The sequence below is a fragment of the Callithrix jacchus genome, chromosome 6, assembly GCF_049354715.1.
Source record: "Callithrix jacchus isolate 240 chromosome 6, calJac240_pri, whole genome shotgun sequence".
NCBI lineage: Eukaryota > Metazoa > Chordata > Mammalia > Primates > Cebidae > Callithrix > Callithrix jacchus.
This window is the reverse complement of record NC_133507.1, coordinates 27,531,523-27,558,280: the sequence shown is the minus strand read 5'-3', so window position 1 is coordinate 27,558,280 and position 26,758 is coordinate 27,531,523. Positions and strand designations below refer to the sequence as shown.

General features: G+C 44.6%; 1 protein-coding gene and 1 pseudogene across 6 annotated transcripts in view; one reads left to right on the top strand and one right to left on the bottom strand.

Annotated features, from left to right (window-relative positions):
• The window catches only part of MTHFS (methenyltetrahydrofolate synthetase), a 49,317-nt gene extending 30,154 nt beyond the window's left edge, over positions 1–19,163 (bottom strand). Inside the window, exons 1-3 of one of the 5 annotated variants that reach the window (XM_078326930.1) lie at positions 16,492–19,163; positions 8,546–15,602; positions 2,032–2,293 (exon numbers count right to left, since the gene is read on the bottom strand). In XM_078326930.1, the coding sequence (XP_078183056.1) occupies positions 2,032–2,293; positions 8,546–8,662 (379 nt within the window). In that variant the 5' untranslated portion in view covers positions 8,663–15,602; positions 16,492–19,163. Of the gene's footprint in view, positions 1–2,031; positions 2,294–8,545; positions 15,603–16,491 lie in introns of those variants that run through there. The other 4 variants (XM_078326931.1, XM_078326932.1, XM_054257298.2 and 1 more) reach the window with 4 other exon arrangements.
• On the top strand, positions 8,470–20,907 carry LOC144576607 (uncharacterized; annotated as a pseudogene). The gene is made up of 2 exons (XR_013518803.1): positions 8,470–8,552; positions 17,959–20,907. The product of XR_013518803.1 is annotated as an uncharacterized LOC144576607 (transcript).
• Positions 20,908–26,758: the final 5,851 nt, after the last annotated feature.

Below are 26,758 nucleotides of genomic sequence, written 5' to 3'. Positions count from 1 at the left end.
AGGAGAATAGCTTGAACCCAGGAGGCAGAGGTTACAGTAAGCTGAGATCGCGCCATTACGCTACAGCCTGGTGACAGAGGGAGACTCTGTCTCACAAAATCAACCCATACAAAAATGATTGACTCACTTATTTGGATTGTGGTTATCCTAACCAGGAAGTGCAAGTAAGTTAAAAGGAAAAATCATGCTTCTTCCTCAGTCTTTTCACTGCTGTACTTGAATAGAGCTAGAAAACATGCAGGGAAGTTCAAAGTGACACACTTTAGCTCAACCCAAGGAAGATGTTCTAGAAGCAGAGCTGTTCTAAAAGGAATGAGCTGCCTCTAGAGGAATTGGCTACTGGAGAAAACCAAGTAAAATTTCAATTAGCAGGCACATGAGACATGATGCAAGCATTGGAGGAGGTGTTAACAGGGTCAGCTGGGAATGGGACCGTATTCTGGGTTCCACCCTTAAGCCGGCAAGTAGCTGCATTAAGTTTGAACAAAGTCAGTAGCTATAATTTCCTGTCTTTCCTTATCTATAAGCCTAGGCTGCTCTCCAACACTCTGTCCCTTATTATTTCATTGCCTTAAAATGCTTGTAATCTTTCCCCTTGAAAATATGAAAAGAGTTTTAAAATGCTGGCATTCATCTGGCCTACTGATGCAGGACATGACGGAGGTAGATTTGAATGTATTTTTGGTGCCTAAACATCTAGCAAAGCCCAAGATTGGATAATACAGGGAAAGGGAAACTAGCAATGTACATAATCCCTACTGTCACGAGTCCTTGACCCTCTCCCCTTCCACTCCATCATACTGACTTTATAGTCCATGGTGTTATGTTGGAAGAGGCAGAAACTGAGCAAAGACTGCATAAAGTTGTGCTGGGGCTTCTTTACAGCCATTTAAGTCTTAGTCAAAAATATACATGTCTAAGATGGGTTTCAGGCATTATATTAAAAAAAAAAAAAATGCCCTTAGCTTGTTTTGCTTTCAGCTCTTTGCCTCTTTCATAATGATAAAATTTCCCAAGCAGCTGTTGGCCAGAGAACAGCATGTATTAAGACCCAACAGTAGAGAAGGCAAAGTGGCGTTGAGAAACAGAGATATTCAGAGTGGTTGGAATTCAGACTATGAAGTAGGGAGAGAAAGTTGTGAAAATAGAAAGATAAGCAGGGCCACGAACCTCGTTAAGGAGTGTTTACTTCAACCTAAGGGCAACAGTAAGTCACAGAAAGACTTTAAGGAGGGGAAAGAAGCCACAGGCTTGTGTTTTCAAAATCTTGTTTCAATTACTTTTAAATTACTTTTAAATAACCAATAGAGAGGGAAGAGAGGTTGCAAGACATGGAGAGAAAGAACAGAGAGCAGGTTTTTCTGGGAACACAGGCAGGAGAAGATGTCAGCTTACACTGCAGTAGTAGCGTGAAGAGAAATGGACAGATTCAGGAAATATGCAGTAGGTAACATCATCAGGACTCAGCAATAGACCAGACGTGAGGAATAAGTGAAAGACGGGGGGGTCAAGGATGACCTGGAGATTTCTAGCAGGGTCAGCTGGGTGGCTGGTGGTGCCACCTACTGAGATAAACACAGGTTAGGTAGTCAAGGCTGAAGGGACAATGACTCAGTTTGGAACATCTCATGTTTGGGATGTGCATGTGACATCCAAGTAGAGATGTCCAGAAAGTCATTTTCAGGCTAAGCTGGAGATATAAGTGCTCATTAGCATTAATAATAATATGCTCATTAGCAAGCCAACCATAACTGAAGCCGCAGGAAATAATTATTAAGGGAAAATATATAATCCAACCCACAAGGTTAGAGCAACAATATGTGAGAAGTCAACTATATTATTCATTTACACTTCACAGTTTTCAAAAGGCATCACATCCTAAACCAGGTAAAACAGGTGTCTTGGAACACAGGCAAAATACAAATTAATCCCTACAGGAAAAGCGACTCCCACCGACCCACACATGACAGGTGGATCTGAGCTCTAACGACCGCTCAGAATCTAACAATATCCTAACACCATAATACTCACCTGTGGACAAGGCCTCCTCACGAATGTCACCCTCACCAGGTTGAGGAATATTCCAGGACGTTTTGGGAAGTGAAGAAATTTCCTCTGGTGATTCTATTCTCACCATATCCATGTGATTGCTCTGGAACTGGTACCGAGGGATGAAGCAGATTTTGCCTTGCCGGAAAATGTCCTTGATGATCTCTTCTGTCTCAATTTCATCTTGCATGCTCAGAAAGATGGAAATTCTTTTGGACTTTTGATACTGACTGTGGGTAATCACCTAAATGAGAAATCATGGCAATTATATTTTCCAAGACTAAATTTTGCTAAACAGTTCCTCCTTTCTCTCTCAGCCTTCTCCAATTTCTTTAAATATTATAAAGAAAAAAAAAAAGGGCAGAGTGATACAGCAGGTCAGACAGTGATGCATCCTGAAGCCTTTTAGTTTGGGACTCAGCACTTACCTGCTCCTTTTATCCCTTCCTGGCACACCCACTCTGGTAGGTGTGAAAACTCATTACAAGGTCACTATGGAGACAAGCTGTCTTTCTAGAGAATTCCAGGCTTGATTCCCACCCACCCATTTCAGTAGTCTTTGGTCATTTCACACGCTTCCCCTGGAGTCTGCTTTATGTCTGAACCTTGGCTCCCACAAGCTCCTCCACTCCTTGGATTGTCAGGCTTCTCCCTCATCCCAAATTCAACCCATTGAAAGCCCAATGCAAGCCCTAACTTTTCCTAACTTTTGCAGAACCCTTAACTACATTTAGAGTTAATATATATCCTAATAATGATATACTGTCATGAATGGATCACAAATTGCTGCATGTGCCCTAAATGTGGTATCCCTAACCGGTCCATGCACTGAGCTCTCTGAGGCAGAGAGTATGTCTTACAGTTCTCTCTTAGCTCTACCAACCCCATCCCATTTCCTAAAATTCATCTGTTCAATTGAATATTAAAATATTCACAATTATGGGGTGGGGGCAGATCCTGATGAAAGAAACCATATTCAGCTGAATCATTTATCAGGCAGGAGAAGGGAACTGAGCTTTGCTAATCATAGAAATGTCAACATTCTCAGGAACTTATCCAGACTCAGAAGTTAGCCCTTAGCTCTCTTCTTCTCTTTTTTCATGTTTTTTTTTTCTTTTTAAAAACAGGGTATACGTCTTTTGCCCAAGTTGGAGTGCAGTGGCGCAATCTGCAACTTCTGTTTCTTGGGCTCAGGTGATCCTCCCATCTCAGCCTCCAGAGTAGCTGGGACCACAGGCACATGCCACCATGTCCGGCTGATTTTTTGTATTTTTTTGTGGAGACAGCGTTTCACCATGTAACTCAGGCTGGTCTCGACTCCTGAGCTCAAGTGATCCACCCACCTGGGCCTCCCAAAATGCTGGGATTACAGGTGTGAGCCACTGTGCCTGGCCAGCTCTCTTTTTTCCCTTTCCTTTTCTGCTCTTCCCTGTTCTCCAAACTAAAAAGAAAAGAATACTTTTATTCTTTATAAGACTTCTTAGAACTTTTGTTATTATTACATATTTGAAAGCCATAAAAGCAGCTTATAAATATGAATGGCAGAAACATACAGAACAGAAAGTCAAGTTATTACTAATAAAAAAGGAGACACAGAAATTAACTAGATAGAGCACATCAAACTAGTCCAAGGAAGAAAGTTAATTCTCACACTTTGAAAAGTTACAAAATTGTTTTGAGGCCTGAAACAGGCAAAGAAAGGAAATGTGAAACCCAGACTTGGGCAGGCCTGGGACTATTGGCATCCAAGTACTATATGAGAAACTTAGGTATCCTTTTTGCTCTCTCGACAGCAGAATATAGAAGATCAAGAGTTGAATAAGCAGTAATAAACATCAGTTAACACTCAGTGTGAGACTGTGCACACACTTATCTTCCTCCCTCATTTATATGATGGTAAAGAAACACAAAAAAGAAAAACCATTACAGTACTGAGAATAAGAGAACAGAGACCTGACTACTTTCTGTAAGACAAAGAGTGGATGGGACAGTATTTTACTGACAAAATGGCAGTAGATCACAACACTCAGCAAGAAGGATGCAGGTCATGCAGAATCTATTCCTCCCTTGGCAATCCCAAGGCAAACCGTAAAGGCAGAGGAAATCCCCATTAGCTATGACACCTTCATTCACAAATATGTACAGACAATAAGAGATCATCAAACATTCTGAAAATCAAAAATACAAAATGGACAGGAAAAAAAACAAGAAGAAAAAATGGACAGAGATGACAGATAATTTTTTGAAATTCTAATTCGTTTTCTCAGACAAACTCAAGAAAATAATTGCATTTCTTTAATTTTTTTTTTTTTTTTTTTGATATGGAGTTTCTCTCTTGTTGCCCAGGATAATCTCAGCTCACAGCAACCTCTGCCTCCTGGGTTCAAGCGATTCTCCTGCCTCAGCTTCCCGAATAGCTGGGATTACAGGCATGCGCCATAACACCCAGCTAATTTTGTATTTTTAGTAAAGACAGGGTTTCTCCATGTTGGTCAGGCTGGTCCCAAATTCCTGACCTCAGGTGATCCGCCCTCCTCGGCCTCCCAAAGTGCTGGGATTACAGACATTTCTACAACAATAGACTGCTCTGGCTAGGAGGCAATCAGAGATTTATGAAATAATCACTAGGAACTAAAATTATGATTAAATTAAAACAACTTAGTAGAAAGCCTTGGAGTAGGTGAAAAGGTAAAAATAGAAAAAATAAAAAAAGTTAAGAACCAAAGAAGATCAATCTATGATTTTTATTATGTGATTAACAAGAGTATCCAGAAAGACATAAAAGAAAAGAAATAATCAAAGGAGGTATACTTGGCTCACACCTGTAATCCCAGCACTTTGGAAGGCCAAGGCAGGTAGATCACCTGAGGTCAGGAGTTTGAGACCAGCCTGACCAACATGGTGAAACCCCATCTCTAGTAAAAATACAAAATTAGCCGGGCACAGTGGTACATGCCTGTAGTCCCAGCTACTTGAGAGGCTGAGGCAGAAGAACCACCTGAACCCAGGAGGCAGACGTTGAGCCGAGATCATGCCACTGCACTCTGACCTGGGCAACAAGAGTGAAACCATGTTGATTTCATGGTTAGTCATGAAATCAACAGTGGGCTACAATCAGAATTTTTAAATAAAATAGAATAGAAAATATTAAAGTTCAAGTAGGGTGCAGTAGCTCACACCTGTAATCCCAGCACTTTGAGAGGCAAAGGCAGGCAGATCATGAGGTCAAGGGTTCGAGACCAGCCTAGCCAACATGGTGAAACCTCAACTCTACAAAGAATACAAAGATTAGCAGGGTGTGATGGTATGTGCCTGTAGTCCCAGCCACTTGGGAGGCTGAGGCAGGAGAATCACTTGAACCTGGGAGGCAAAGGTTGCAGTGAGCCGAGATTACACCACTGCACTCCAGCCTGGGTGACAGCCTTTCTCCGTCTCAGGAAAAAAAAAGAATATTAAAGTTCCTTGTATGTGGTAAGAGCTGTAAAACATTAATATATTTATTACTGAGGGTCATGGGTCTGCTTTTTAATTTTTCTCTCTCCTCCTCTAATGCCCTGTCTCAGTCATCATTCTATTGCTGTCAGTAATTCTGTATCTATGTAGCTACTATTCCCATCTATAGTTTATAAATTCTAATCTTCTATGGACAAAGATACCATAGAAGATTAGAAATTGAATTCATCTTTATTTACCCCGTGCCCCTCCAAAATTAGTTCCAATTCCTACATTCCTTATGCCCAAGGTTAAACACCATTATATCAAAGCTCTAAATTTTGGAATCATAGGTCACTCCCCTCCCCTTCCAGTATTCTCTAACCTCTTCCAATCGGTTACCAAATCCTGCTGTTTCTCACTGAACAGTCTCCCATTTGCCTCCTTTCCCCCGCCTTCTTCACTGCCCATGCTCTTGTTTGCCTCTTTTTCATCTTCCTCTTGAGTTGGCACTACAGCCCCTTACTGGTCTCCGTATTATTTTTCTTTCTTCCTTCCTCAACCCATTATCCAAATGCTGCCAGTATACTCTTCCTAAAGGACACATCAAAAATTAGGTAAAGCACTGACTACAACCTTTTACACACCTCTTTAACTCTCACAATACACCTACAAAAGTGGTATTATCCATTTTATAGACAAGGAACCAAAGGTTCTGAGACTTGTCTTAAGACCATACAGATGGTGCCAGATTAAGCCCAGATCTGTGAAGTTCCAAAGCCCATGCTAAACTGTATTCCGTCATCTCTTGCCTAAGTATCCCTACTCACATTCCCCTATCCCATCTTTCCCTTCACCTGACAAAATTCATCTCTTGTTCTCCAAAATTCATCTCAAACATTTTCCTATAGAAAGCTTTCCAGGCCGGGTGCAGTGGCTCACACCTGTAATCTCAGCACTTCAGTGGGCCAAGGCGGGCAGATTACTAGGTCAGGAGTTCGAGACCAGACTGGCCAACATAGCGAAACTCCATCTCTACTAAAGAGAAAAAAAAAAAAAGTAGCTGAGCGTGGTGGGGGGGCATCTGTAATCCCAGCTACTCAGGAGGCTGAGGCAGGAGAAGCACTTGAACCAGGGCGGGGAGGAGGCTGCAGTAAGCCAAGATTATGCCACTGTACTCCAGCCTGGGCAACAAGAGCAAGACTCCATCTCAAAAAAAAAAAAAGAAAGCTTTCCAATTCCCCCTCCCCAAGGCTATGTTTCCACAATATTACAACATTGCCGTTCACCTTTATCATATATCTGGCTTCAGTGTAATTCTTTATTCATGTCTGTTTCCTCTTCTAGGCTCTCTGCTCCTTTAGAGCAACAATCCTATCTTTTTCATCTCCATAACCCAGTGCATGGCCAAGTGTGCACTACACAGGTGTTCAACATATGTGAATGAATTAGCTAAATTTTAAACAACTACATAGTAAGGACAAAAGTCCATATCCTTTATATCTACTAAAACACCCAGCAGTGCTTCCTCATAACAGCTAAAATAATTCTGTATGAAAGAACAAATTAACATCTGTATAGATTCCCTCATGCACACCTACATACATGAAGAGATGGGTGAAATGAGTATATTTGCTTTACTGCTTTAACCCATGGGTACCTTGAATTTAAGTAAATAATGGGTAATAGAACAGTGAAAGATAATTAAGAAAGCCTGATGGTAAAACTAATTCCAAGGCTGGGTGCGGTGTCTCACGCTTATAATCCCAGCACTTTGGGAGGCCGAGGCGGGTGGATCACGAGGTCAAGAGATCCAGACCATCCTGGTCAACAAGGTGAAACCCTGTCTCTACTGAAAATACAAAAAATTAGCAGGGCATGGTGGTGCGCGCCTGAAATCCCAGCTACTCGGGAGGCTGAAGCAGGAGAATTCCTTGAACCCAGGAGGCGGAGGTTGCAGTGAGCCGAGATCATGCCATTGCACTCCAGTCTGGGTAACAACAGCGAAACTCCGTCTCAAAAATAAATAAATTTTTTAAAAAAATTTTAAAACAACTAATTCCAAGGAACATCAAGTCTCCAAATATCCACTAGTATCTCTGAGACATGATGTTGGGAAGATGGATCATCAATCTGACTTACAAAAGAATTACAAATATGTACTTATTCAGGGGACATTAAATTTTTCTTCCCCTCGTGTCTATCAAAAATGAGTCCCCAAAAACCTTTAGAACATGCCTTCACGACAGGATATGACTGCCATTTTTATTGACGACAAAAAAAAAAAAAAAACCTGCCATTACATAGACAAAATACATAGCAGTAGAGTCGGTGAAAGTCATAAAACCGAGGTCTGCTAACCAACAAACAGGGACCCTCACTTATTCCTCAAATTTCTCTCTTCTGCTTTGTACGTTCTTGGGAAGCCTGGGTATGATAGCCACGTCTTCCTTTCATTCACTCAAGAAAAAGCATTTAATGCTGAGGCCCTGGAGCTTGGGAGACACAGCCTTGTCCCTCCATATACTTAGTGGAGTGCAGTCAACATCTCAGTTCTGCCCTTTGGCATTTCCACACCTTTTTTGGTGCTCGTTTGAAGCACCTGCATCTTTCTCTGGCCATTTACTGATAGAACTGGAGTCTTACTCGTAGCTCTTTACCTTTAGGACTCACCTGGCGCTCAGGTGTTCACCCATCTCCTCTACCACAAATTTCTGTTCTCACCCTGCTCTCACCACAGTACCGTCATCCCCACTGAGGAGTTTTCAAACAGCACAGATGCCACTCATGCAAACGAACTCTCCTCCCAAGAGAGAAATCTGTCAACCACCGCCGCCTCTCCCTCTTTAGCCCCACAACTCTCATCTGCAGCCCCTTTCCCTGCCATAGTTCCCGAGAGCATCTGGACCAGAACGAGACACGTGCGCGCGCCTGGAGGGGGACGTGCGCGCGCCGGGGCGCCTAGCCCAGCGCCTGCGCGGAACCTGCAAGGATATGCAAGCGCCGTCCACCAGGCCTTCAATGGGTCTGATCGCCTCGGCTTCGGCTACAGGCGGTCTCGCACCTTCTGGGTAAGTACGCGGGACTGGCGTAGCCGCTCCTCGGCGCTTATTGCCCGCAGACGCTGCTTCAGCTCGTTCCGCAGGCTTCGCTTGGCGCCGCTCACTGCTGCCGCCGCCATCTCAGGCCCAAGCCGAGTCCGATCCCGCCCTCGGCGCCCTCGGGTTCGGTCCCCGCCCCTGGCCGCTCCCAGGTGGTTTCGCGGCCTAGGGGAGGGTCTGATCTCTGGGAAGCGCCCCCCAGCCCGCTTCCGGGTCGCGGGCCAACTGCGGGCCGCGCGCTTACCTAGCCTCCGGCCCTTAGGACCCAGCCCTGGTACGGCCCACGTGGTCCGGCCCGCCCTCCCCGGCTAGCGGGATTCGTGATCCGGCGCCGTGGCTGCCCTACCGCCTGACCTCCCTGGGCCCGGGCTCTCAGCGGGACCGCGGTGGTGGCAGCGCCACTGGCGGGGATGGTAAAAGCATCTGGCAGTATCCCCGGTGCCTGGAATCCCTTGTACGGTACAGTACTGGGACCTCAGGGGCCAGAAAAGAAGGACAAGGCAGGGCAAGGCAGTACAAGCAGCGAAATTATCACGATTTCCTTCTTGTGCAAACAGTAGTTACACACAACTGATACAGCGTATTTTCTACTGAATACTGTAGGCAGTTGTAGCATCATGATAGTGTGTATCTAAACACAGAAAAGGTAATGTGTTGGTTGGCTACCACATCAGTAGGTATTAGGAATTTTTCAGCTCCATTATCATCTTAAGGGACCACAGTGATTGATGGAAATGTCTCCTTATGTGATGAATGTGTAGATGATACATAGCAGCATTGTGTAACAGAAACGCAATATGACCTGCATCTGTAATTGTAATTTTTGGTAGCCACAAAAAGAAAAGTAGGAAAAATTAATGTTTAAGATATATTTAGAGATAATTATTTCAATATGTAAATATCAAATAACTAGTGAGTTTTTTTCCATATCCTTCAAAATCCAATTAGTATTTAGTACTTATAGCTCATCTTAATTCAGACTGGCCACATTTCACTACCATAGTGGACAGCAAGCGCAGCTCGAGAGGATAGAAAGCCTATTTTCTCTTCTCGTTCTTAATCGTCCAACATTGATTTCAATGTAGTTATATTTGTAGAATGAATTCTATTATATTGTAAAGTGCATTGTATTGAAAAATCATGAGAACAGTAAATCTAAATTAAAGCAATACCTCTGAAGCTACAAAAAGGTTGATGGTTTCTTTTATAATCTATCCTCTTTAGAATCAGTTTTTAAAATACAGGATAACCCAATTAATTGGACATTTTAATTTACAATCTATAAACATAGAATTCTCACTGAAAAGTACCTCTGAGATCATTTAGCCTAATGCCCTCTTTTATTTTAACAAATGAGGAAACTGAGGCACACAAAAAAATCAGTTAGCTAAGATTAGTCAACCCCTTGGTGCTTGGACCTGAATTAGAATGCAAACACCCTACTTCTTTCCACTCCATACATTTCAAAACAAGTGCCAAAATATAACTGTTAAAACATATTTTTTTCAAATGTTCATCTAGCAAGTGTTTGCATCTGCATGTTACAGGTTCCAGAACCTGGGGTTACAATGCCTGTGAGTAGCTCAGAGCCTAGTGTAACTGGCACTGAAACATAAACCAAACATAACTCTTTGTCAGTTGGCAGAGACTTGAGAGCAATGTAGTGCCTTGGAATCATTTTATTAGCATCACCGGCAGAGCAGATGAATACCACCAGGCAGGGGGATTTCCTTTGAAAGACAGCCTAAGAAAGCCATTTTCTGCATCCATGTTAAGTGTGGGTTGTGCTCTAAGACAGCTGTCAATGCCTTGACAGAGGAAGGAAACTGTCCCTCTCTTCTTCCTCTTTTTCTTCTGCCAGTACATACTCATAGATTACACTCTAGGGAGGTATCCACTTCATGTGGTCCTTCCAAAAGCCCATGTTTTGCGTAAAATAAGGCCCTCTCAGATGATTTTTATTATTATGACAATAATCAGTCTATTATTGAGCAGTTAACATGTCATTCTATACACATCAACGTCTAAAGAAAAGACAGTGAACAAAGAAAATATAGATGAAGTCTACCAGATGAAGATTAATTTTTTTTTGAGATGCAGCCTCCCTCTGTCTCCCAGCCTGGAGCCAGTGCAGTAGTGTGACCTCAGCCCACTGCAACCTCCACCTCCTAGATTGAAGAGATTCTCCTCCCTCAGCCTCCCAAGTAGCTAGGACTACAGGCATGCGCCACCACACATGGCTAATTTTTTGTACTTTTAGTAGAGACAGTGTTTCACCGTGTTAGCCAGGATGGTCTCGACCTCCTGACCTTGTGATCCACCTGCCTCGGCTTCCCAAAGTACTGGGATTACAGGTGTAAGCCACTGTGCCTGGCCAAAAATTTTTTTTAACTATGAAAAACTAAAAAGAACAATAGGAAAATATTTACATATAGCATGGTTATATGTGTATTACATATATATTACATGGTATATTACATATATGGCAGAAATCTTTACAGGCCACACCCACTGACAATAAAGCATAAAAAACTGGTCAAGAACAGCAATAGCAAAAAAGATATATATACATATCTTTAAAATTAAAAACATACTTTAAATAAATATATCTCAAAAATATACATATTTTTCCACCTAGACATTTTAAATTTGGAATCAGGAGAACAAAGCAATATTTCTTCTTCAACCACAACCCTGTGTAGAGCTGAAGGAGAGAACACACATGAGAACACCCACTTCTGTCAAAGCGCTCCCTGTCTCCCTGGAGCCTTACAGTTCTCCCAGCGCCATTGCAGAGCAGCTCTGCATGAGGCGTGAACACCTTCTGCATCGCAGAGGGACCCTCAGCAGTGGCAATAGCACAGTAGTGTCAGAAAGCATAAGGCCACGGACCAAAGCCAGCCTCAACTGTCTCCCTGGAATCCACCCAACCACCACTTTGCTGCTTCATCAACTGTCACCACTTAACCTCAACGTTGTGATATTTTGGAACCACAGGCTTGTTAAGTTGTTAAAAATTGTTAAACTTGTTGAGAAATGTTGGAGAAAAAAAACTTCATGCTGATTCAAAAGCACTCCACCCATTATGCTGCAAAAAGAAATGAGGGAATGTCGTATCCTGATCTGCTCCATTAGCTGTCTCCAGAAGGAGCCGCACAGTGGCAATAGCCACGAGGCACACTCTCCACACACACACACACACACACACACACACCCAGCCTCGCTCACCAGGAAAACCTGCTCCACACGCCTCCCCCACTGCCGAGAGCCACGCACTGGAAACCCACCACTATAGTATTGTTCTACACACTACAAAGGTAGACACACTTGCAAAATAAAAACTTCAGCTGTCTGGGTGCGATGGTTCATGCCTGCAATCTCAGTATTTTCAGGCCAAGGCAGGTGGATCACTTGAGCTCAGGAGTTCAAGACCAGCCAGGCCACACAGTGAAAGTCTGTCTCTACTGAAAATACAAAAATTAGCCGGGTGTGGTGATGTACGCCTATAGTCCCAGCTACTCAGGAGGCTGAATCTGGAGGATTTCTTGAGCCAGGGAGGTTAAGGCTGCAGTGAGCTGAGACTGCACCACTGTATTCCAGTCTGGGCAACAGAGCAAGATTCTGTCTCAAAAAATATATATAAATATAAAAAGTTCTGCAGTCATTTAATAATCACAAAATGTGTATTACTGACAGGTGTATATTTAGGGTCACATATATTCAATGTTGTGTACATTAATAAACCCAACTTCTATTGGCAACACTAACCATTACCTCTTATTTTAAAAAAAAAAAAAAAGGCTTTTTTTTTTTCTTGCAACGGGGTCTCGCTTTGTTACCTAGGCTGGAATGCGGTGGTAGGATCTTGGCTTACTGCAGCCTTGCTCTGCTTTCCAGGATTCAAGCAATCCTCCCACTTCAGCCTCTTGAGTAGTTGGGGCTGCATGTAAAGGCCACTACCCCTGGCATTTTTTTTTTTTTTTTTTTTTGGAGACGGGGGTTTTTCACTATGTTGCTTATGCTGGTCTCAAACTCCTGGGCTCAAGCAATGTGCCCACCTTGGTTACCCAAAGTGCTGCTATCACAGGCGTGAGCCACCATACCTGGCCGGCAATTTTTTTTTTTTTAAATAGTAGGTATAAGTGTCAAGTATTGAGACCAGAGGTTATTGTTGTTTTGGATTTTCTCATTCATAAATCCTCTGGCCTCACATATCCAATGGGTATTGTCAGTGAGAAGTGGTCACTGTGGGGACTATGTACATATTCCAGCCATGCTGCCATGATTCGTGCTTTTACTTCTTTTGGAATTATCTTCAGGGTCCCTAGCATGCCCATCATTCCCTCACTAGATGCATTAACAGTGCCTGAAAGGTACTGCTGGCATGAAGCAAATGCTCAGTAACAACCTGGACAGCAGCAAATCTCTGTCCTCCAAGGACAAGCTCCATCAGGAGCCAGACACCTTTGGAGACACAGTATTTGCAAGAAGGGGGCCAGGTGAGGGACGCCTTGGGGCTAGGTGAGACCAGTAGCAACAGACATGTTTGGGGTCTGCTGGGTCAAACTGTAGCAGGCACGACCTCAAGAAACACAGCTCCCCAACACTGAATGGGGAAGGAAGAGGTCTTTATTATAGCCGGGAGCTGAGAAATAATTTGTCCAAATTCAGCTCGTCCCACAAAGGAAGGTTCTGCCTTTATATAGGCTTATACTTTAGATATTACACATGGAAGAATCTTAGGTTTATAGCTTTAGAAATCACATATGAAAAGGGTCTCGATTTACAGCTTCAGGAATCACATGAAAAGGTTTTGGTTCCTATTTTTAGGACTCATGTGAAAAGGTTTTGGTTTACAGTTTCGGGAATCACATATGAAAGGGTTCCAGTTTACAGGTTTAGGACTCACATGTGAAAAGGTTTCTGTTTACAGTTTCAGGAATCACATATGAAAGAGTTCCACTTTACAGTTTTATGACTCACATGTGAAAAGGTTTCTGGTTTGATCTTCTTTTAAGTAAAAATAGTGCCTTCCAGAGAGTTTCCCTGAGACCCAGCCTGCCACCTACAGGAAAGTGAAACAGGAGGCACCAGTTGATCAGCCTTTTCTTCTATTGAAATGTAGTGTGAAAGTCAAAGAGGAAGCTGATCTGAGATGCCTGCGTCTTCCTCTTCACCAGGAGCCTCCCACCTTGGGGTGTTGGGGGTACTGACTCTGAACAGGCCCTCTTCCCAGGCCTGCTTGGAAGCTGGAGTCCGCTTCCCCAGCTAACCCTATAATAGCTGTTGGGAACAATGCCCCAAACCAGGCACCCACTAGGTCCTGCATTTAACTGTACAAATTAAGTTTGTGTGTGCCTTCATGTACACAGGAGGGGCAAGAAACAGCCTCCATATGTTACACAGGATAATGAAGTCCTAAAAGTGGTATATACAGAAAGAGAAGTCTCAGTTGCCTGAAAGCAAGTGAGGGGAAAGATTTGAAACTGCTCCAAGCAAAAGCAAGAGTTTTCTTTTCCAAGGAAGCTCCACAGAAGATTAATGATTATTTGATGGCAAATGCTATTACACTTGTGGGGGGGAAAAAAAAAGTGTGCAGCTGTTCTGCCATCACACCAAATCAGCTCACGGAGGCCAGGCCTCTACGGTGACATCAGTGGTCTCTCATGCCAATCACGAGAAACTGTGCCCTGCTCTTACTTTCAGCCTGTCCAGTTCCAGCTGGTCCCTGCCAATAGGCACGGCTGAAGGGGAGACAGGTGCTGTGGTGGGAGGAGGCCCGCTGCCATCACCCTTGCTGAGCTTGATGATGACCTCGTCCTTGGCTTGGACAGTCTCCATCAGTATCCCCAGCTGCTCGTTGAGCTCGTCCTCTTTGCTCTTCAGCATCCTCACTTCCTGCTGAAGACTCTCCTTCTCCAGGTTGAGACTCTCCAGCTGGCTGGTGAGGCCCAGAATCTGATTATCTTTTTGGTGCAGAAGCTCAAGCGTGTCCTTTGGGACCCCCTCACAGAGCTGGCTGCTAGTGAAATACCTGTCATACTGGGATGACCACACTGTCTGCTAGAGCAGCTGAACAAGCTCCTAGGAGCTAAAAGGAGAATGGAGGGAAGGGTGAGGAGAGGAGGAAAAGCAGAAATCATGACATGGAGCAATTGTCAGAATTTGAGGAAACGTAGAAACTTTACTGGAAACATTTAATACTGAACCTCCTCTTGAAGGATCTCAAAAATAGAGAAAAAATATTTACTCCATAAAGACTGTCTGTAGAGAACAATAATAGGAAACAGAAAATAATGGACTTACACACTGTAATTAGTTAGCAATGGTGTCCAGTAAATATTCGTGGGTATTAAAAAATCTGTATTCTAAGAGTCACTGAACTGCTGAACAGTTAAGTGTAATTAGAGCTGATTAGCTCAGGAAACTTGTTGAATAGAAGGTAGAAAGTCTTTTTAACACCTGTTAAAGAACTCTGGGCTGAAACTGTGTTTAGGGAGATCCAATCTCAGGGGCAGGACTGGCCATGAGTACACACAGCAACGTCCTGAGTCCTCCTTTGAGAGATCGTCACTCTCCTTGCAAATGCAAACACCTCTGAACCAGTGATCAAGCACAGCAGCCACGCCTAGGATGACGGCCATGGCAATATGAAACCTCCAAGGAAAAGCAGCTTCTGGGAAACAAAGCTGGCCCTGAAAAGATTCAGAAAAACATAAATCAGGCTTTACTCCTCCCGTCCTCGGTCTGCTGATGTCGGGTAAGACAGAAGCCAGAAGAAGTTACCTTCTGACTGGACGGGTCTTTAACTGTTCCAGCTCTTCCTGCCAGCTCTGGACCCGCAGTTGCATTTGGGAGGCCAGCTTCCTGACGCTGACACTGCCACTGCCTGATGTACCTATCACTTGAAGGGTCACCACTGCTGTGATGACTTTTGTATAACCCAATTGTCTTTCAAAGGGTGCTTTCCTTCGTAGGGGTTACATCCAAAATCAAAGGGGACTCCAGAGCCAGTTACTCCTACATAAAAATAAAACTTGTGTTTTAAACACAAGCCACATCTTCCTTTTACAAATAAAGCACCCTAGTCGGGTGCAGTGGCTCACGCCTGTTAATCCCAGCACTTTGGGAGGCCAAGGTGGGTCAATCATGAGGTCGGAGTTCAACACCAGCCTGGCCAACATAGTGAAACCCCATCTCTACTAAAATACAAAAAAATAAATAATTAGCCAGGCATTGTGGTGTGCGCCTGTAGTCCCAGCCACCTGGGTGGCTGAAGCAGAGGAATCACTTGAACCCAGGAGGTGGAAGTTGCAGTGAGCCGAGATTTCGCCACTACACTCCAGCCTGGCAACAGAGTGAAACTCCGTCTCAAAACAACAAAAAAACTAAACAGATAATTTTCTGTCTGCAATATTCCTATAGGTTCTAAAATTAGTTTGAATTATTAGAAAATTAAAATATTTTACCTACTTTGTGAAAATATGAATAAGAATGACAAAAATCTAAATATATGTAAGTAGACCTAATCCACATTTATATATTTGTAAACATAAAATATGTATATTAAATATGTGTTTAACCTCAACAACATTGAAGTGCTAAAGTTAGTTTAACAATATTTTTATGTTATATGCCAGAGGAGGAGGAAAAATGGTATAATATATTCTGCTTGTAGAACTAAAGTTATTATTTAAGGAGACCAGCCCAGACATTCGCTTCCTTTTTTCTTTTAAATTATATAGGAAGATAAACTGGGCCCAGTGGCTCACACCTGTAATCCCAGCACTTTGGGAAGCCAAGGTGGGTGGGTCACCTGAGGTCAGGAGTTCAAGACCAACCTGGCCAACATGGAAAAACCCTATCTCTACTAAAAATACAAAAATTAACTGGGCGTGGTAGCACTCACCTGTAATCCCAGGTACTCTGGAGGTTGAGGCAGGAGAATCCCTCGAACTCGGAAAAAGAAAGGAAGATAAGAATGAGTATATGAGGATTCCTGAAGAATATAGTATACTATATTCTGAGACAGAATGACTTATCCAAATTTCAGTTTAACCCAAGTGCCCTCAGAAAAACTGTAGGACTTCTATAACATCTAGATACGAAGCCAGGATCAAAGCAAGCAGCAAGAATCATCTGGTCAAAACAAACTCCTGGCATAGTATTTAGGAAGTCTTTACAAAGCTTAACCAAACTCATGCTCAGGAACCAAAGCAGCCAAAGACTTAACTGGCTTCTCCAAGTGGACTTAATGTGTTCTAATAATACTTAATCTAAAATGGGCTGCTGAGTGCAGCAAATTCTCATTATGAGCATCACTATCATCATCATTTGCAAGAGCCATATGACAATATTCAGATAATTTTGGGTTCTTTTAAAGCGCATACATACTTAGGATTCCTTTGGGAGGACGCAATTTCACATTTATATGAAAAACTTTACCATAGCTCTAATATTTGGTAACACTTGGTAAAAAAATAAAGGCTTGTCATCATATACTCAAGAGTACTTCTGTTATTCAAATCTTCCTAACTGGGAGTTACAAATACCTCTGACTCTGTTCTTGTAGCTAGCTGTCAGAGCATAAAATGCAAGAGTGGAAAGCCACTCTTGCCTCCCTTCCAAACTCCAAAGCCACCTCCTCCTCAAAGTTTGGCCCAACTACTTTGGACTACTATTTTCTTCCCAGTTACTGAGCACTGTCAGTACTTTTTGTTCTATCACTCTTTCAGCAATTCACTATGCACTTTCTAGTTTATTGAACTGCATAGAACTTAGTGCTCAACAAGACTAAAACTGCCTTATGAACAGGGACAAACACTTAAGAATCTTCAGAATCTCCTATAACATGTGAGAGCTCACTAAATGTTTCTTGATTTAAATAACTAGGCTTAAGAGTAATAAATAGCAGCTAGTTTTAGAGAGTTTACAATATGCCATATCTAGTGCTAAATGCATACAGGAATTTTACTAAATTTTCCTAACTCTATAGAGGTGCTATTATTTTCTCCATCATAAAGGAAGAAAGTGAAGCTCAGAGTATTGCTCAAGGTCAATACAGCTAGTAGGCAGCAAAACCAGGGCCTGAATCCACTCCGAACACCGCACAGTTGTAGCCCTGCAATACCAGAGTCTATGAATGATTTCGATTTCACCGTTAGAAGCTTGAATTTCAACAGAGCAAAGACATTTTAGCTAAAAGGCAAAACGTTAAGAAGGATGAATTAAGAGAATTTCCCACAGACAACGAGGGGGAAAGCTCCCATGTACTATTTATGAAAGTCATATTAAGTGTGGGTCACCATCAAGAAGTGGCTTATGACAATACAGCTTTGGTTTAGATTTTTAAATAGGACTTTTTCTCTGCCCCTAGGAGGACGTGGAAACTGTCAATTCAGAGCTCTTCAAAATGCCAGACTCACTTCTTGTTTTAAAAATTCAGAGCCAGGGCTCTTGTTCCACCCTTGACTCTTCACACAAAGCAGCACCATCCTCTGCTTTCTTCACACGTAGCAAGCTTTATCCCACTACCCAAAGGGGGATGCTGATCCACACGGTCTCCTCATCCCCGCTAGAAATTGATCCCAAACACCAATACCTTATCAAGTCGACCCCTCCCCGACATCCAAAATGCCCAGGCCACCATCCGAAAGTCGGTCTCTCATACAAAGCAGTTTCCCACCTCCGACTCCTCCCCACGGTGCACAATCCAACTACCCCACAGACCCAAGTAGTGCCCAGCACCCAGAGGGTCCACAATCCAGAGAAGCAGCTACCAGTCTTGTTAACTCGCATGCCTCGAACCCCCAACTCCAGCTGACCTTCCCTCTGCAATACCGGATCAAGAACACCATGAGTCCCCGCCGGAGAGCGGACCTGACTGCACAAAGCCAGGCGCCGGACCAAAGGGACCCTCGGGGACGCTATCCGCCCCAGGGCCGCCGTCCCCTCCCCGCCCCGCGATCTCCTGCTGTCTTCCCGCTCCTCCCAGGGTGACAATCGCTCCAGCTCCTCCCTCCAGCTCCAGCAAGCTGCCCTCGCCCGCCGCCGGCAAGGAGGCGGCGTCCCGCAGCTCCGCGCTACTCTTCCGCCTCGGGTCCATCCGGAGCGGCAGCCCGAGTTGGCGCTGAAGCCCAAGGAGAAGCCTCGAGGGGACCCCCGCACCGTAGGAGGGAGTGCAGGCGCCTGCGAACCCCGCTGCCGGGCGGAGGGAGCCGGGGCCCCGCATAGTCCGAGCAGCTCCTCAGCGGTTTTGCTGCTTCCCCGGCTTCTTCAGCGGCTCCTGCAGCTTCGGCACCTCCAGGTCCGCGTTCACGTTGGAGTAAGCGTCCTCCACCCCGGTCCCGCTGTCTCCGCCGCTCACTCCAGCCGAGGCGCCCGCGGATAGCAGGGCCAGGCCCGCCGCCAGGGTCCCCCCATCCCGGGTTCCGCAGCGCCGCTGGCCCCAGCGAAGTCGGCTCAACCGCTGGGGTCCGCGGTTGGGGGAGGCGGTGCCAAAATCCGGCCCCTGCCGCCATCTTCCCTCTGTCCCGCCACCTCCCGCGGGTCGGCCTGGTTGGTGGCCTCAGAGTCGAGAGTGGGCGTGGTCGCCGGCGGGCACTGAAAGAACCCGGCGGCGAGCTCCTGACGTGCAGGGGTCAGGTGTGTGATAGGGTGGGGACTACGCCGGAAGGGGCGTGTGTGCACTGCCTGCGGAAGTGGGACGCCGCGGGGCCTGCGACGGAAAGCCCCTGAGGGCTGGGCTGAGGTGTCGAACGCGGTCCTCGTTCACCCCGCCTGTTCTTCTCGGCGTGTGGGGTGTTCTCCACCCACTTACACGGCGAGTGGGACCCGCGGATCAGTCCCGCCTGGCTCTGGGCCAGATCTCGAGTGGGCGCTCGACGGGGTCCGGGAGAGACAGTTTACTTTGTTGAGCAAATATTTAATCGATGGCTACTTTTAATTGGAGATTGCCTCCGCTGGCGGCAGCCTCAGAGACCGCCTGTGTCCTGTTTCTTCCTCTGAAAGTAAGAAACCCGAATTTCGGACGAGAGGTCTAAGGTCAAAATAATTATAATTTGAGTGCTTTCTACGGGCCCGACACTAAGCCAAGCACTTTGTTGTTGTTGTTGTTGTTGAGGGCGGGGGGGCGGAGAAAGTCTCCTCCTCTCTCAGGCTGGAATGCAGGGCGCGATCTTGGCTCCCTGCAACCTCCGCGCCCCGGTTTAAAGCGATACTCCGGCCTCACGGTCCTGAGTAGCTGGGATTTCAGGCGGGCGCCACCATGCCCGGCTAATTTTTGCACTGTTGTGTCAGTGGATTGTTGTAGGTAGACGTTAAGGCTGATTAGTGCGGGACAAAATTTAAAAACTATAGGATGAGAGAACGGGCATCTTCACCAATATAAGGCCAGTGATAACAGGTACCATTTTTGAGTTCACTCAATGCCAGGTGCCATGTTAAATTTCTTATGTACTCGCTATGTTCCTCAAAACAAATCACGAAGTACGTATTATTACAGTATTTTTATAGAAGAGGATACAGGTTTGGAAATCCTAAGTATCTTGCCCTAGCTCACGTAGGTACTATGTAAATGTCATCAGATTCTAACCCAGATCTCCAAAACTGACACTAAACCGCACCTCCTCCTCTGTCACAGCACTGTTTTATTAGCTCCGTAACTCTGTTCTTGTTCTTCCTGTGCAGTATGAGACGGGCCCATGTTCTGTAGTCACCTGTATCTTCACTGCTCAGTACCAGGCCTAGTGTGGAAGGGATGCTCAGCAGATAGTTGCTGAGTCAGTGAGGGAAGGCTGTGTCATGCGAGGACAAGGTGGAAAGAGCAACTTATTAAGCTAATAAAACCCCCAACTGCTGTTAGAAGCCAAGGTCAAGTGAAAAAACCTGGCCAGCGCAGTGGCTCACGCCTATAATCCCAGCATTTTGGGAGGCCATGGCAGGTGGATCGTCTGAGGTCTGGAGTTCAAGTCTAGCCTGACCAACATAGTGAAACTCCGTCTCTACTAAAAACACAAAAAATTAGCCAGGCGTGGTGTCAGACGCCTGTAATCCCAGCTACTCAGGAGGCTGAGGCAGGAGAATCACTTGAACCCAGGAGGCGAAGGTTGTGGTGAACCGAGATCACCCCATTGCACTCCAGCCTGGGCAACAAGAGCGACACTCCGTCTCAAAAAAGAAAAGAAACCCCATTGTACTCTGCTGATGGAGCTATAGCTGAAGTGCTGCACCACATTTTAAGGGTGGCATGGCAAGCTAGTTTTCAGAAGGGGTGACTCCCTCAGCTCGAGGTGGTAGGCAGCCATTATAGAAATTTAAAAGAAAAGCGGTAGTGTCACCAGTTAAAACCCAATAACCCTGCCATGCAGTCTTACTGGTTGTGTTTACTTTCAGCTCAACATACTTCATCTAAGTTAAGTTGAGCAAGTTGAGGGAGGAAATAGCAGAGATGGATAAACGAGCTTCTGTCATTGAAGATAAAACAAGCGGCCGGGTGTGTGGTGGCTCACACACCCAACACTTTGGGAGGCTGAGGCAGGTGGATCACGAGGTCAGGAGTTCAAGACCAGCCTGATCTCGAACTCCTGATCTCAGATGATCCATCTGTCTCGACCTCCTAAAGTGCTGGGATTACAGGTGTGAGCCATTGCACCAAGTCTATAGGCTCTTCTTCAAGGTGAAAATTTCCTCATTTTGTTTTTTTGTTTGTTTGTTTTTGAGATGGAGTTTCGCTCTTTTCACCAGGCTGGAGTGCAATGGCGCGATCTCGGCTCACCGCAACCTCCGCCTCCTGGGTTCAGGCAATTCTCCTGCCTCAGTCTCCTGAGTAGCTTGGATTACAGGCACGCACCACCGTGCCCAGCTAATTTTTTGTATTTTTAGTGGAGACGGGGGTCACTATGTTGACCAGAATGGTCTCAATCTCTTGACCTCGTGATCCACCCGCTTCGGCCTCCCAAAGTGCTGGGATTACAGGCTTGAGCCACCGCACCCGGCCTCCTCATTTTGTTTTTGATGACCTTGACAGTTTTGAGAAATACTGGTTGGGTATTTTGTAGAATGTCCCCAAATTTATGTTTGATGTTTTCCTGGGACTATGGGTTTTGGGGAAACAATGCCACAAATATTAAATGCCTTTTCATCACATGATAACAAGGAGTGCTATCAACACAACTTACCACCTTAACCTTGATCACCTGGCCAAAGTGGTGGTTCCAGGTTTCTCCATTGTAGAGTTCCTTTGTTTACCCTTTCTATATTCTGTAGAAGTGAGTCACTAAGTCCAGCTCATGCTCCAGTGGGAAGGTAGGGTTTTATACAAGATGTGAGTCCCTAAAAATAGTGGAAAACAATTGAATGATTTCAAGCAGTATCTGACATCAGATTTCCATTTTAAGATTAATATGCTGGCTGTATCAAATGTAGCAAATGGAGCCAGGAGTATATACCAATACATCAGTAAAAAGGTTTTGGCCCGCCGTGGTGGCTCAACCCTATAATCCCAGCAATTTGTAAGGCCGAGGTGGGCAGATCACCTGAGTTTAGGAGTTTGAGACCAACCTGACCAACATGGAGAAAGCTGCCTCTACTAAAAATACAAAATTAGGGGTGTGGTGGCACATGCCTGTAATCCCAGCTACTTGGGAGGCTGAGGCAGGAGAATGGCTTGGATCCAGGAGTTGGAGGTTGCAGTGAGCCGAGATCACACCATTGCACTCCAGCCTGGGCAACAAGAATGAAACTCCATTTCAAAAAAAAGTTCTATCAGCGGTTGGGCTGGCATAAAAGTTAAGAATAAGAAAAGTGGGTAGATTAAGAGATATTGAAGAAGTAAGATTGGCAGGATTTGTTCACTTTTAGTTGAATGAAAGGAAGGTTTGAGGATGACTGCCAGGGACCAAGTTACTGGTTGAGGAGCTGATTGGATATCAACAAGAGTGAAACTGAAAGGACACAGTGAAACGGCAGGCAGAGCAGCCTGAGGACTTGCTGATGGAGGCGACCCCAGCACATGGAGGAAGAATGCTGTGGGTCAAGTGCCCCTGCAGATTTTCAAAGGCATTGATTTTCCATGTATCCGTATCTACTCTGAATGACTCTGCACCCTGGGCAGAACCCTTTAAAAATAAAACAGCCTTGTCCAGTTAGGTAAATCCTTGAAAGTAACAGCAATGTAGTTCATACTCTGCATTTCCATCAAGGATTGTACTTTCTTTCTTTTTTTGCGATGGAGTCTCACTCTGTCACCCAGGCTGGAGTGCAATGGTGTGATCTCGGCCCACTACAACTTCTGCTGCCTAGGTTCAAGCAATTCTCCTGCCTCAGCCTCCCGAGTAGCTGGGATTACAGGCACCTGCCACTGTGCCTGGCTAATTTTTGTATTTTTAGAAGAGATGGGGTTTTACCATCTTGGTCAGGCTGGTCTTTAACTTCTGACCTCATGATCCACCTGCATTGGCCTCCCAAAGTGCTAGGATTACAGGCATGAGCACCTGGCCAAGGATTGTACTTTCAAAGCACCAGCACTCGTACACACAACACTAGGTGTGAAGTTCATTATGGTTCTGAATCCCCAGAGAGCTCTGTGGACATTTCACCAATTTTGTTTAAGCCTCAGGAACCATATTACCAAGGCGGAGATCAAGATCGTTAAAAAAGATTCAGTAACATAAGAGGTTTCAGATATTGGGAAGAGAGAGTGTGGTTGAAACTGTAGGGAAGCTTCTTGAGCAAGGGAAAGATGAAGTCAAGATGTTCACGAGGAGGTAAATTGCGAAAGGCCTTGGAGCTTAGTTTAAGAAGTTGGACTGTTTTTCTGTGTGCAGCAGAAACCATTGAGTTGTGAATGGAGAGGAAACACAAGTGATCGTACGTTTTAAAGGATCCTTCTGACTGCAGGTTGGGAACAAATTGTAGAGGAACAAGGAAATAAGCCAGACAACCAGCTAGGAGGTCACTGCAAAATCGATACAAGGGACTTTGAGTGGCTAGAGTCAGGCTAACAGTAGTTTAGTAATGTAATACTAGATGTTTTGCTTTTTGTTTTTTTTTTAAGATGGAGTCTCGCTCTGTTGCCAGCCTGGAGTGTAGTGGCGGGATCTCGGTTCACTGCAACCTCTGTCTCCCGGTTTTGAGAGATTCTCCTGCCTCAGCCTCCTGAGTAGCTGGGACTACAGGCATGCACCACCATGCCCAGCTAATTTTTCTATTTTTAGTAGAGACGGAGTTTCACAGTATTGGCCATGGTGTCGATCTCTTGACCTCGTGATCTGCCTGCCTCGGCCTCCAAAAGTGCTGGGATTACAGGCATGGGCCACCACGCCTGACCCTAGGTAATATATCTAGACCCTATATGATACATTGATGAAAGAACCACACAGTTTTTTACCTGGTGGATTGAATGTGTATGTGAAAGAAAAGAGTCAATGAGTCCAAAGGATTTCTACCCTAAGTGGGTAAAAAGAAGGAAATGCCATTAACTCAGATAATGAAGGGTTCAGGGGTTAGAGCTTCTGAGGTTCAGCTTTAGACAGTAAGTCTGAAGTGCTTGTTAAACATTCAGATAGAGAGACATCAGGTCAGCAGTTGGGTATTTGAGTCTGGATTTCAAGGGAGAGGTCTTCACTAGAGTTATGATATTGGGAGTCATCAGCACATGGTTGACCCTTAAAGCCATAATACTGAAAAAGACATCTAGCATGTGAAGGCAGGTAAGGAAGAGAAGAAAGCCAAAACCTAGCCAAGACACTCCAATATTTAGAGTTAGAGAGTTTAGCTTGAGGAGATGAGGAAGATTCATCAAGAGAGACAGAGTAATCAGTGACATGTGAGGAGAGCAAAGAGAGAGTAGTGTCCCAGAAGTGTAAAATCTATAGAAAGTCATCCACTGTGTCAAATGTCACATCAAGGAAGTTGAGGACTGAGAACTCATCCCTGAACTTAGTTGTGGGGATAAGAGTCTGGTTGATACATGTTCGAGAGACAATGAGAGGGGAGGAATTGGAGACAGCAAGGATTATAGACAGCTCTTTTGAGGACTTATGACGGGAAGCAGAAAAAATACGACTGTGTGTTTTGTTTTTTGTTTGTTCTTACCATAGGAGAAACATGTGCTAATAGGGCTGGTCCATGAGAGAGGGTACACTGTATGATGCAGAATAGTTTCCTCCTGCAGAGGAAATAAGAAACAAAGTCTACCACACAAATGTAAGGGCCAGCCTTAGAATAACCGATTTGCCATAATAGCAGGCAGGGAAAATAAGCCAGTGTAGGTGCAGAGGGGAGGTAGATATGGCAGAGAGAGGATGTAGAAATTCTCTGAAATAGGAAGCAAGGTCAATGGAAATGAGATTATGTCAAAATAATTGTGTTGCAAGTGTTTATAATACTAAACTCTACATTGACATTCTTCTGTTGCACAAATACCATAGTCATCTACCTCCTACTTTAAAACAGGGCAAGGAAACATTGGTCACAGGTTTGGATATCATGTGAGCTGGTTAGGCTTAGCTTTTAAGGCAAAAAATCATAGCCCTGGGCTCAGTCAGCTGTCTTGAAAATGCTGCTTCCAGTCATAAGGCAGATGAATCCACAAAAACCCAAACTGCAGAAAAACCATTTAGTGTTGCCCTGTCCTGATGATGGGATCCTAAGTAGCATCTTCAAGCAGAAATAATCACACAGAGCTCCTAATTATAAATGAAGGATTTCTTGTATTTCATGTCCTATGGGATGTTACAAAGCAATATTTCCCTAACAGCAACTTTGCACACTATGCAAAACGTGTCCAGATCCAAAATAATAGCAACCAGTTTAAGTTGAGGACAATATGACTGGGAAAACACATATAAAAGGGTAAAAGGTGAAGATGAGGTAGTATATTGGGATGGCCACCTGGCCACTAAAGGTCCTCACCATCAGTGGGGAAACCAGTTTCACCCAGTTGGCCTTTATGCAGAGTTTCAGCTTGTGAGAGGGACAGGGAAGGAAGCAGAGTGTCTGAGTGGCCCCATGAGATCAGGAGGAAGTTGTGTAGGAGGAGGACATCCTGTGACTGAGGGCCAGTGAGGACTAGTGGGAGGTCAGATGTCCCCTACTCCGTGACACTGGACACATTTCTTACAGGCTTTAAGACTGTTTCTTCAACAGTAAAATAGGTAAAGTATCTAGTTCAGAGGGTGGTCATGAAGATTAAAAATTATGTATCTAAAGTTCTTCGCACATGGAAAACAACCATTAAACAGCCATTACACTCTCCCATACTGTGTTAGTCCATTTTCTGTTGTTTATAACAGAATACCTAAAATGGTTTATTTGTAGAGGAAAGAAATTTTCTTTTCTACAGCTATGGAAGTCAGGAAGTCCAAGGTTGAGGAGGTGCTTCTGGTGAGGGCCTTCTTGCTGGTACAGACTCTGTGGAATCCTAAGGCAGTGTAGGGCATCACATGTCAAGGGGTCTGAGCATCTTAGCTCAGGTCTCTCTTCTTCTCCTTATAAAGCCACCAGTTCCCTCCCATGTTAACCCATTAATCCATTAGCCCATTAATTTATTAATCCATAAATGGATTAGTTCATTCATGAGGGCAGAGCCCTCACGATCCAATTAGCTCTTAAAGGCCAAACCTCTCAACACTGTTGCATTGGGGATGAAGTTTTGACATGAGTTTTGGAGCAGTCAAACCACAGCACATGTTGTTGCTGAGAATATGATGTTCAGCCTCACCCCAGCCTCATTTGCTACCAAATGACATAACCAAAACCAATTAATGTTCACTCCCATTTGTTGCTGTGGTTTTGTTGTTCTTGTTGTTGAGACAGAGTCTTGCTCTGTTGCCCAGGCTGGAGTGCAGTGGCGCAGTGTTGGTTCACTGCAGCCTCCATCTTCTGGGTTCAAGCAATTCTCCTGCCTCAGCCTCCTGAGTAACTAGGATTGCAGGCTCGCACCACCATGCCCAGCTCATTTTTGTATTTTTAGTAGAGATGGGGTTTCACCATGTTGGCCAGGCTGGTCTTGAACTCCTGACTTCAAATGATCCTCCTGCCTCGGCCTCCCGAAGTGCTGGGATTACAGGTATGAGTCATCGTGCCTGGCCCCCATTTCTTTTTAAACAAATATTTATTGAGCTCTTACCAGGCTCTGAACTTGGCTCTGAGATAAAATGGTAAACAAAAACAGC